The sequence below is a fragment of the Lithobates pipiens genome, unplaced genomic scaffold (genome assembly GCF_037356315.1).
Source record: "Lithobates pipiens isolate NorthernLeopardFrog02 unplaced genomic scaffold, aLitPip1_a1.2 Scaffold_23, whole genome shotgun sequence".
In the NCBI taxonomy this organism is placed as follows: domain Eukaryota; kingdom Metazoa; phylum Chordata; class Amphibia; order Anura; family Ranidae; genus Lithobates; species Lithobates pipiens.
This window is the reverse complement of record NW_027507785.1, coordinates 169,337,551-169,349,975: the sequence shown is the minus strand read 5'-3', so window position 1 is coordinate 169,349,975 and position 12,425 is coordinate 169,337,551. Positions and strand designations below refer to the sequence as shown.

The 12,425-nt window shown below is 42.5% G+C and overlaps 1 protein-coding gene across 1 annotated transcript in view; it reads left to right on the top strand.

Moving 5' to 3' along the window:
* The window catches only part of MYH9 (myosin heavy chain 9), a 157,278-nt gene that overhangs the window by 142,523 nt on the left and 2,330 nt on the right, over nucleotides 1–12,425 (top strand). Inside the window, exons 39-40 of the mRNA XM_077452590.1 lie at nucleotides 1,344–1,452; nucleotides 1,531–1,703. Coding sequence (XP_077308716.1) covers nucleotides 1,344–1,452; nucleotides 1,531–1,703 — 282 coding nt within the window. The remainder of the gene's footprint in view (nucleotides 1–1,343; nucleotides 1,453–1,530; nucleotides 1,704–12,425) is intronic.

Below are 12,425 nucleotides of genomic sequence, written 5' to 3'. Positions count from 1 at the left end.
CATAAAGTTTTCTGGCAGGGTGCTATACAATAAGTTGTGTAGATGCCAAACCTGTCAAGATATTAAAACTGACAAACTCCAGTAGCTAAAATTTTCCATAGGCAACCATTTAAAAGCCTTACAGGGAGTTCAGCGTGAGCTATGGTGATAAAATTGTGATGTGAATGTATATGTAAATTGATGGCGCTATATAAGTAACTGAAATAAATAATAAATACAATTTTATTGCCCAATCCATTCATGGCAATTTCTCGTGTGTGGTGCAAGCATCGTGTACATATGCGTGCCGGACTTGCATGTTTCCATTTGTGCTTGAACACAGGAGAATGGGAGTTTTTTGGGTAGTGATCGGTACGCTTTAGGGAGGAGACGGGTTTTAGACCCCTAAATTCTCCTTCTCTTTTTAAAGCATCTGATCAAACATTGATCTGTTTTTGTTCCTATAGATCTCTAAAAAAAAAAAATAGATCTGTTTGATCAGATTCTTCCCTGGCTGTACCAGCCAGGGAAAGGCTAACTTGAAACCAGAAATTATGAAATTTCCAGCTTCATTCATCAGTCTTCTCTGTGCGCAGCCATTCTGACTGCTTACAGCGGCCCCAGGCTCCCCTGTGTTGGGAGAGAACCTGGAAACGGCAGTGGGAGTGAGCAGGGGGCCCTTTTAAGTGCTATAAAAGCGATCAGGTAGCTGTAAAGTCACTTGGCTCACTTCTAATGGAAAGCTGACCACTGGCTTTAAAAACAAAAAAACGCTAGGATCATGGCTGCAGTCATGTGGGCAACCCCCGCCGTATTGGTCCTTGTTCACATGGCATCTGTTGGGGGTGGTAAAGGGCTATTGGTTGAGTCTGGGTCTGACCACCTGCCTAAAATAGTATGCAGCTTCCAAGGCCTGTACGCATGTGGGAAAAATTGTACCCCTGTCACAATCAACCGGTAGCAGCATCAGCAAATATAACTCATTGTTGAATGAGTATCTACAAACAAAATCCCCATTCAGCTCTCAATAAATTCAGGTATTAGGAGCTAGTATCGCCTCCTGAATGCCGGGCGGCTGCTGCTCACCAGCCCTCTGAAATATCTATCAGATTGCTTTTTGGGGCTCCCTAGTCTGCAAGTAAATGAGTATATACAGTAATTTTGTATTAAAAACATACTAGTACCAGATTATAAATTCCCTTCAGCCCAGAGTGGCAGGAACAGCCTTGTGAGAGTAGCAATTGAAGGTAGGGATAATTGGGTATGGGGCTAGTTAGAACTGATCTTTGCTGTATGACACTTAACATAATTGAATTCCTTATGAAAGAAATCATATTCAACCTCAATGTTTGTGTCCCTTACAGGGAAAGACAGAATGCAAGCAAACAAGTGCGCCGTACAGAGAAAAAACTAAAGGATGTCTTGATGCAGGTGGAGGATGAAAGGCGCAATGCAGAGCAATACAAAGATCAGGTAAGAAATTAAATATAATTATTCTGTGGAACAGTCTAGTTCTTGAACAAGATTTAAAAGTATGAATCTTGCTACCAGGCTGAAAAGAACAACGTTCGAATGAAACAGTTGAAACGCCAGGTGGAGGAGGCCGAAGAAGAAGCACAGCGTGCAAATGCAATGCGCCGCAAACTGCAGCGTGAACTTGAAGATGCCACAGAAACGGCAGAAGCCCTGAATCGGGAGGTGAACACTCTTAAGAGCAAGCTTCGGTAAGTCCTTAAACCTAATGGCTACAGCAGACTTCCTCTCCAAACTTGGTACACTGCAGCTGGGTTCTTGATAGTTGGCCAGAGCAATGTATATCCGTCTTGTGATATAACCTGATATCTTCTACAGTACTAGACAAAGGCAAAGTATTTCTAGACCCTGGATTATAGGCCTGTACCTTCAGGTGATTGGACACTGGTAAACTTTTGAGGATATGCCCACTAAGCATCTCCCTACCCCATTCCTTGTGAGCGCTGAGTTTTTTTGTGCTAGTGTTCCAATGTGATGGACCTAATTTTATGGATAGATCATGCTTGGCTTAACTTTATTATTTTTTTTTTTTTTTGTCTATTCAACTACTTGCTTTCTTCTAGTAACACTGCATCTGTATCAGCACAACCTTGGTAAACCTTGGGAGCTGTACCTGGGCCCCATGCTGTTGCTTTGGGCAGTGTATCCTGCATGGGTGCTCGCCTTGGTGCTTAGTGAAATGTGTAGTCAGCCAGAGTTCTATACAGTGAGGGGGGGGGGGGGGGGTGGTGTGTGTGTATTTGATCCCCTGCTGATTTTGTACATTTCCCCACTGACAAATGATCAGCCTATCATTTTAATGGTAGGTTTATTTAAACGGTGAGAGACAGGATAACAAAAAATCTAACTTATTAAATTGCAAATCAATTTATAAAACTTAAATAAGCGAAATAAGTATTTAACCCCTTTGCAAAATACGACGTGTGTGTGTGTGTGTTTTTTTTTTTCCCCTAATTAAAAGCAGTATTGCACTAGGGCAGATTTGCGCTCTCTTCCTTTGTACATTTTCACATTCACTACAGTGTGAAATTCAAATATGGTGCAAAAACTTGACCACTCAGAGCTTAGTCTCAGGTGGATGACCTAGTATTACATCACACCATAGGTTGCACATTTTACCACTTCTGTCTAGATCCCTTATATGGTATTCAGGCACTTCCTCCCTCCTGCCCTTTCGCTATGAGGATTCACTACAGGGCGGTCTACACCCAGGTTTATGCATTCTCCTAGACCTACTTTCCCTATATTGTGCCCCCCTACTCGGAGTACCCTACAGGGGAATACCCTCACTGGCTGTGGTGGGAGCCATTGCAAAACTGCAGGCGAACATCACTGCAGAAAGCCCACTCAATCTGAGTGGTAATTCGACCCTTGCACCAAAGCAGGAACCAGCTCTAACCCAGTCTTTGCCCAGGGCTCAAATGTCTTTTTTTTTTATTTATTTTCTACCAAATAATGCTGTTGTAGATGAGGTCACGGAAGGGAAAAGTGGACATGCAAGAACATATTGGAGTAAGCTGCAAAAGTTTTCTTGAGAATGTGCTTGCTAATGTGAAATCTCACTGCAGCCATCCGCCAAATCCTTGGTTTGTGCAGCTCTATGCTCTGTATGTGAGGAGACCTGCAAAACTTTTAACCACTTCAATACCAGGCACTGCCCAACCCCCCCCCCCCCCAATCACATGTATACATATAAAAAAAACTGCACATAAAACATGACCAAAACCATCTAGTACTCCTTGAATACAGGTTCTGAATATCCAAGCTTCTGGGTGGATGCCACCCATATGATCCTCTAAACTCCTTGACTGCCTGGTTTACAACCAACTGAGTGAACACCACCTCATTAAGAATAACTTTCTAGATCCCCTTCAATCTGGATTTTTCCCTCAACACTCCTCCACAGAAACTGCTCTTTTTAAAACTTACAAATTGCCTACTAACTACAGAATAGTCTTTTGGTTTTTGCAGTCCTACTGCTGGACCCTTCAGCTGCCTTTTGACATGGTTGACCAACCCCTCCGCTTGAAAAAAAAACTTTAGTCTCTCTTGGTCTCCGTGACTGTGCTCTTCAGTGGCTCTCATCCTACATATCCCAATGAACCTTCAGTGTCGCTTACAATTCTACTTCCTCCACTCCCCTTCTCTGTCCCCCAAGGTACGGTTTCGGGCCCACATCCAATCCCTTTCCAAAGCTTGCTGCCACAACATCTCTAAACTACATCCCTTTCTAACCAATGAAACCACAAAGCTCCTGATTCACTCCCTGGTTATCTCTCGCCTTGACTACTGCAACTCCCTCCTCATTGGCTTAACTTTAAATAGACTATCCCCCCTTCAGTCCAGCATGAATGCTGCTGCCAGACTCATCCACCTTACAAACCGCTCAGTGTCTGCTACCCCTCTCTGCCAATCCCTCCATTGGCTGCCACTCGCCCAACAAATTTAATTCAAAAATACTAACAAGTTAAAACTATCCACAGCTCTGCCCCCAGCTAAATCACTAGCCTAGTCTCAAAATGCAAACCTAATTGCCCTCTTCGTTCCTCCTAAGACCTCCTGCTCTAACTCCATCACCTTCTCCCAAGCCTCGCCTGTCCTCTGGCATTCGCTACCCCAATCTGTCAGAAGGTCTCCAAATGTATCCACTTTTAGATGATCCCTGAAAACCTTCCTCTTCAGAGAAACCTTTCCTGCCTCCATCTAACAACTGCACTATTTTCTTCATTAGCTCATCCCCCACAGCGATTACCCTTTTGTATAACTTACCCCTCCCTCCTCAATTGTAAGCTCTAACAAGCAGGGCTGTTTCCCCCCTGTATTGAATTATATTGTAATGTCTACCCTAATGTTGTAAAGTGCTGCATAAACTGTTGGCACTATATAAATCGATGAGAGCCTAAACCGGCTCTGTGATGTCAGCCAATGGCATGCTTCAGCCCGCTGTCAACTGAAAATTTATCGCAGGAGTGCAGAATGAACTGCACGTCTATGATCCGTAGAAGTATAGCCAAAAATTTTAACCACTTCAGCTCTGGAAGGTTTTACCCCCTTTCTGACCATTACATTTTTTGCGATGCAACACTGTGCTTTAACTGACGATCGTGGCATGCTGTACCCAAATAAATTTATGTCCTGGTGTTCTCAAAAAGAGCTTTCTTTTGGTGGTATTTGAACGCCTCCTGTGGTTTTTTATTTTTTGAGCTATAAACAGGCAGGCCATTTTTAAAAACTTTCTTTCTACTATAAAACATATGCACAAAAGTAAATCTAATTTCTTCAATTTAGGCCAATTTTGTATTCTACATATATTTGGTTAAAAAAAGTCCCAAAAAGCATATATTGGTTTGCACAAGTTATAGCATCTACAAACTATGGGATAGATTTATGGACCTTTTTATAACACTGGGGGATGGACTGACTGAAGAGCAACATCTGTGTTCCTGATTAGCAGGAACACAAGATTTCTCTTCCTCTTTGACAGAACAGCAGTCTGCCTTCTTTACATAGGCAGACAGCCGTTCTGCCTCTCCTACGAACGATCTCGCTGTGTTCAACTACGTCGGGAACGTGGCATGTGCCCCAGAGTCGACAACAGGAATTGCGTACAGGTACGTGATTTTGCGCTTAAGGGCCGACATGCCACAGTAAATGTATGTGGGGCTGTCCTTAAGAGGTTAAACCTGTTTTTCAGCATCATGCTTTACCAGAGCAATTGCAGAAATTACCCTCTGCTCTAATCATCATTTGTGTGGATGCCCAAGAACATTTTCATTCAATAAACTTCCAGAATGGCTCTATTCTATATTCCAATGTGCTGAATCTTGTCTAAAAGCCTGGACACATGAATGTAATTTTAAATTGTTTTGCGTGTATGCTTTTTCGAGGAAGGCCTCTTTTTGGAGAAGCACTTGACCAATTCATCAGATATCACAGCAGGGAAGGTTTTACCTGCACATCAGAAGAGTCCCAGCCCCTCCCCTCATTGGGAGCCTCTACCACCACAAAACCCAGAGCACCTAATTGCTTCAGCTTCCAAACATAAGTTGAGCCACCTTTTTGGCATAAGACCAAAGCCCATCATGTCTTCCCCAAGGCCCTCTTCCAAATAAAGGGGTTGGTGCCCTCATGCTTAAGAATGGGGGCATGTCTGTTTACACCTCTGGGCCACAGATGTCTCGGACCTGTTTGTTCAAGTGGTTGTTTCAAAGCTTTCTTCTTTGAGGCCTCATTCCCTCCCACTGATTTAACCACTTCCAGACCGCTCACTGTCATACGACGGTACTTTGACGTTGAATACTGTTATGGCAGCAGCTGTCATAGCCCGGGATTTTTAAAAACAGCAGGTGGTCTGCTTTCAGATAAGTATCCTCTGTGATGGATTCGCCACAAGATCACTACTTTCAGCAGCGGGTGAGGTGCCCACCACCTCCCACCGCTCCCTGGTCATCTCCCTCACTTACCGGAGCAGTCGTTAGCGGCCGGGACTATCCTGTCCTTTACCCTCAGAGGCATGTAGTCGTGTGAGGGCATGATGGCCCCCACTCTTTCATACCATTGGCTGACGGAAGGGACGTTTGACTTCCATTCTGCCCAATTGTCTTAAAGGGGAATTTTTTTTATTGTTGCATTTGAGTGTAAATGTGAGATCTGAGGTCTCTTTGACCCCAGATCTCACAGTAGAGATCCTGTCATTTATTTATTCTTTTACATTCCTTGTAATAGGAATAAAAGTGATCCAAAATTATTATTTATTTAAAGGGACAGTGAAGAAATTATGAGGTGTGTTTTTTTTTTTTTTTCCCCTTTACACAGAAGCTAATACATATGTAAGTCACGTCCACATATGTAAACGGTGTTCAAACCACACACAGTATTGCCATGATCATTGGAGCGAGAGCAATAATTCTAGCAAAAGACCCCCCCCTGTAACTCAAAACTGGTAACCTGTAGACATTTTTAAACTTCGCCTAATGGAGATTTTTAAGTGTCAATTTTCGCCATCCCATGAGCGAGCGCAATTTTGAAGCATGACATGTTGGGTGTCGGTTTACTCGGCGTAACATTATCTTTCACAATATTAAAAAAGGCTATTTTTTATTTTTTTTTAATTCAAAGTGCTTTTCCCCCAAAAAATGCTTATGTCACACTGTATTTGCACAGCGGTCTTACAAAGTATTGCAACGTCTGTCATTTTTTTTTTTCTAGGGTGTCTGAAAAAAGTTTGGGGGTTCTAAGTAATTTTCTAGCAAAAACCTAATTTTAACTTGTAAGTGCCAAGTGTAAAATGCTTGTACGTTTTTTAGTATAGGATTTCATGTAATCTGCACCCAGTCTTGCCACAAGACTGGCCACAGCTCTGAGCAACCCTTTGTATGTCTTTTTTTTCAGTAAAATAAAAACAGAAATAGGTTTTTCTCTAGACCTATCCCCCCCTCCACGATTGGGCATGTTTAAATCCTGTGGTGCCTTTTCTGGGTTTTGAGTGGATGTTTGTGATCATGGGGCATAATCCACGAGACCAGAAGTTCAGTGTAAGATACACAGGAGAAAATGTTGCCAAGGGGAGTGTAGAGTTGGACGGGGAGTCTACTGATGTCTCAACTCTGCCCACCGAGCTCTGGAGTTTTGTAGTGCTACAAACGGGAGATATTTGACAGGTAAGGATACATGCAGGAGGAATGGATATCCTTGGAGATGAGCACTGTGGCAGTAGTTTAGCGATGAATGCTTTTACATCCACTTTAAGTGGTTAAAATTGCAGCAAACTTAGAGTTTGGGTGCCATTCAGGGCTTCCCAAAAGCAGTGTGATTTTTACCACAATTGTCATGTGGTCATTGTCGTAAAATGCACTTGACAAAATTGCATGAAGCTCATTATCCAAACAAGTGCATGGGCTGACTTTTGAGCAACAAACGCACATGGGGCAGCCCATTTCAAGGTAATGGGCTGCCCTATACTGGTCCTGCTATGTGAAATGTGAACAGGGTCTGAAATCAACCAAAAAAGCCCAAGGACAGTCAAATGCCCTGACCATCTCTTGTCCCAGGGAGTAGTTTGTATCCCCACAAGACAGGTTCAAAGGATTTTATTCAAACCTATTCTGGACTTTGTGCATTTCCAACACTGCAATCTTGTTGATGTGGAACAAGCAAGCACTTTTGACCTACCCCTTGCCTAACTAGGTGGATCTCCATCTCCGTTCTAACAATAGGGAAGTTTTTCCTTAGCAATTACTGAAAAGTGATAACCGATGCTAGTCATTGAGGCTGGGGAGGGGTGTCCGAGTCCCTCATGGTCCAGGGAACATAGTCACCTATGGAAGTTCACTATCAACATCCTGGAGCTCAAACCAGTTTGAATGGCTCTGCAACACTGGACCCCAGTTCTGTGTGGAAACCTAATTGGGGTGAAGCCTTGAAGGAAGCAAACCAGAAAATCTCATGAAAGAAAACTGTGTGCAATGATCCCTGCAGTTCATCTTGGCAGTTGAAAATGAACTACCTCAGCAGGCACCACTGGTATTAAGGGAAATGAGGCCCTTCACCCACAACACATTTTCAGTCTAACATGTCCAAAATGGATGATTTGGGATGTAGCAATCCTGGGATCCAGATTCAATAACTACCTCTGTGCTTAACAAGGATCCCTTAGCACTAGCCTTGGGTGCCTTGATAATTCCCCTGGTCTTGGTTCAGGCTAATGTATGCTTTGCTCCAGTGCAATTTTTTTTGTTTCCAAGACCATACTATGAAAAAAATGCCTTTTTTTTTAATTTAATATTGACAAACTTAATGGTGTAAAAATTGCAGTTGGTGCCTGGGGGGATGTCTTGGTACTATGTACAGTCACCCATAGACATGAATAGGTGGAGGTTGGCATATGCAGCTGTGTCTCTACTTGTATAAAGTGGTACATGCACACAATCCAATAATGTCCCAAACGCACACTACCTGCATTCTGAGCCTTCCTGGACATCCCTGTACACAGCCAGCATTATCAGTGGAAATCATAGGTTAACTTCGATAATCATAGGAACGCTAGATTTGTACGACTGGAAAGAGGCCAGCCGACTATTAAATGTAACTTCTCTAAATATGCTCCCCTTTTTGGATTGGCAGCAAAGTTGTGCATTTGATAACTTAAAGGACTACATGTGCTTATTTTTCTTAGTTTACTGAGGTGGTCGGGGGAATTTTTTTTTTTTTTTTTTTTTTAAATAGATTTTGATGACTGAAGCGTCCTTTTTAATGTTGAAAGAATTTATTTGCAAATTATGGTGGAAAATAAGTATTTGGTCACCTGCAAACAAGCAAGATTTCTGGCTCACAGACCTGTATCTTTTTCAAGAGGCTCCTCTGTCCTCCACTCATTACCTGTATTAATGGCACCTGTTTGAACTTATCAGTATAAAAGACAACTGTCCACAACCTGTCACACTCAACTCCACTATGGTGAAGACCAAAGGGCTGTCAAAGGACACAAACAAAATTTTAGACCTGCACCAGGCTGGGAAGACTGAATCTGCAAAAGGCAAGCAGCTTGGTGTGAAGAAATCAACTGTGGGAGCAATAATTAGAAAATGGAAGACATACAAGACCACTGATGATCTCCCTTGGTCTGGGGCTCTACGCAGGATCTCACCCCGTGGGGTCAAAATGATCACAAGAATGGTGAGCAAAAATCCCAGACCCACACAGAGGGACCTAGTGAATGACCTGCAGAGAGCTGGGACCAACGTAACAAAGGCTACCATCAGTAAAAGAAATAAAGTTAAAGGAATACTGCTCTGTGAACCTGCAACCTAGCAGCCAGCACAGCTTGTAGAAAAAAAGCAAAAACTGAATAAGTGCAGCGCTAAGGTTGCAAAGTTGCATAAATAAATGATATAAATGTGACAGATTCATACATGGTGAAATATGAATCAAAGTGAAATTTCTGGAATAAATGCAGGTATGGTGAAAAATGTGCTAGTATAGTGACTATACCATAAATAAGCTGAGAGCTAAAAATTAGGGTGTCAATATTGAACAGAAACACGTCAAACAAGGATTAGTACATAATGAATGTGAGTCATAACTCAGGAAATTTTGTAATTTCTGAAACGTGTGCTAGTATAATTGCAAAACAAAGTCCAAAAAACAAAAATTGTAAATTCTAAAGTCCAGAGAAATCCAATCGCCAGTATGAACTGTGAAGGGGAAAAAAATGTTCCACCACCGTAAACGGGGGGGGTGCTTACACCACCCAGTTCTGCAGAGCTTATTAGGTTGAACACATCTGTTGGAAACAACTGGTCCTAGATCTGTATCAATCGACCTTGGACTGTCGCTGAATAGTGACTTGAAGGCTCCAATCATAGTGAGGAGGGTGGAAGGCAAATGCCAGGAGGGATATATCCTGCAATGAAAAGATGGGCCAACATAGCATGATGCCCTATAAAAAAAAAAAGGCGATTTTAGTAAAAATAGGATAAAACACTCTCGCATGGCTCCCAGATGACGACCAGGGAGTCTAAATGTCGGCTGGACCTCCTGTTTGCATCACTATGTTAGATACATGCCTTTTTCTACTCTAACAAATCTGTGTTTTATCCTATTTTTAATCTTTTTATAGGGTATCACGCTATGTTAGCCCATCTTTTCATTGCATGATATATCCCTCCTGGCATTTACCTTCCACCCACCTCACGATGATTGGAGCCTTCAAGTTACTATTCAGTGACAGTCCAAGGTCGATTGATACAGATCTAGGACCAGTTGTTTCCAACAGATGTGTTCAACCTAATAAGCTTTGTAGACTTGGGTGGTGTAAGCCCTGCCAAGTCAATAAGATCTGGTAAGCCTCCCCCTGTTTACAGTGGTGGTGATTGAAATCCCCCATATGTCTAATGGGACTGCATGTCTGATTGGATTTCTATGGACTTTATAATTCACCATTTTTTGTTTTTTGGTCTTTTGTTTTGCAGTTATTATACTAGCAAATTTTTCAGGAATTACTATTTTTTTTATTTATTTTTCTGAGTTTGGACTCGGACTCATTCATTCATGTTAATCCTTGTTTGATGTTTCTGTTCAATATTGACACCCTTATTTCTGTCTCTCACCTTATTTATGCTATAGTCACTAGACTAGCACATTTTTCACCATACCATTTTTTTTTCAGAAATTTCACTTTTTCTTGATTCACATTTCACCATGTATGAATCTGTTTTTGAGATATGTATGTTTTAGGTAATTTAGATCATTTTATTTATGCAAATTTGCCATCAGTAACACAGTACGCTGCCAGGTACTCAGAACCTGCAGTGCCAGTACATGTCCAGGCCTGTCTGAGGTTTGCTAGAGAGCATTTAGATGATCCAGAAGAGAGTTGGGAGAATGTCATATGGTCAGATGAAACCAAAGTAGAACTGTTTGGAAGAAACACAACTTGTCGTGTTTGGAGGAGAGAGAATGCTGAGTTGCAACCAAAGAACACCATACCTACTGTGAAGCATGGGGGTGTCAACAAAATGCTTTGGGGCCGTTTCTCTGCAAAGGGAACAGGACGACCGATCCGTGTACATGACAGAATGAATGGGGCCATGTATCGTGAGATTTGAATGCAAACCTCCCATCGGCAAAGGCATTGAAGATGAAACGTGGCTGGGTCTTTCAGCATGACAATGTTCCCAAACACACCGCCCCGGGCAACGAAGGAGTGGCTTCGTAGGAAGCATTTCAAGGTCCTGGAGTGGCTTAGCCAGTCTCCAGATCTCAACCCCATAGAAAACCTTTAGAGGGAGTTGAAACTGTGTTGCCCAGAGACAGCCCCAAAACATCACTGCTCTATAGATCTGCATGGAGGAACAGTGTGTGACAACCTTGTGAAGACTTACAGAAAATGTTTGACTTTGGTCATTGCCAACAAAGGATATATAAAAAAGTATTGAGATGAACTTTTGATATTGACAAAATACTTATTTCTCTTATATTCACTGACTGACACAGCTTCTTCTCTTTATACCATTGGGTTGTTATGCCACCTTCAGGAGAAGACTAGGCATTACATGTTAACATGTGATAATAAAACTAGAACTTTCTAGTTCCGCCCAAGGGGCGGTCCCTTAGGCAACAACCCCTCAAGCATGCTACTGCAGCCTCAGTACGTCGTCAAGCAGTATAACGTAAAGAAAAATGAGGGGCGGGTGCTGTGTCAGTTTGTGAATTAGAGGAAAGGATTTTACGGTGAGTACAAAAAAATCCCATTTTCTTATATTCACCAACTGACATCACTTCTTTTTATACCATTAGGACGTCCCCAAGCAGTGCCAAAACTAGGGGTGGGAAAACGGCATAAAACTTCATCCACCATGGCATGTGGGAGCTAGTGCAAACTTTACCCACAAAAAACTACAGTGTGGAAAAACCACCACAAAAAAACTGGGTGCTCCTTAACAGAGAAGCACTACCCTCAAACCACACCAAAAACTGAAAAAACAAATGCAACAGTGCATTAACTTAAAAAGGTACTGCGTTTTTACCCCAAAAAAACAGGAAAGAAAAAATTGCATATGCAATTGCAACTATACAGCTGCCTGCAAAACTTTGCGGCCAAAAACAGGCATCACCTGATGCACTGACATCTACCTTGTAGAACTTTGTAAACGTGTGGACAGACGACCAGGTCGCCACTTTACACACTTGAGCGACAGGCGCTTGATGTGGGAAGGTCCAAGACGTTCCGATTTGCCCTCGGGGAGTGGACCGTGACCGGATAGGGGGGCACCTGCCCGTTCAAGGCGTAGGCTTGTACTACGGTACAATCTCTTATCCACCTGGAAATGGTGGCCCACAAGACCGCCATGCCTTTCTGTGGACCAGCCACCGAAAAACAGTGACTTCTGAAAGGGAACCGTGGCAGATAAATA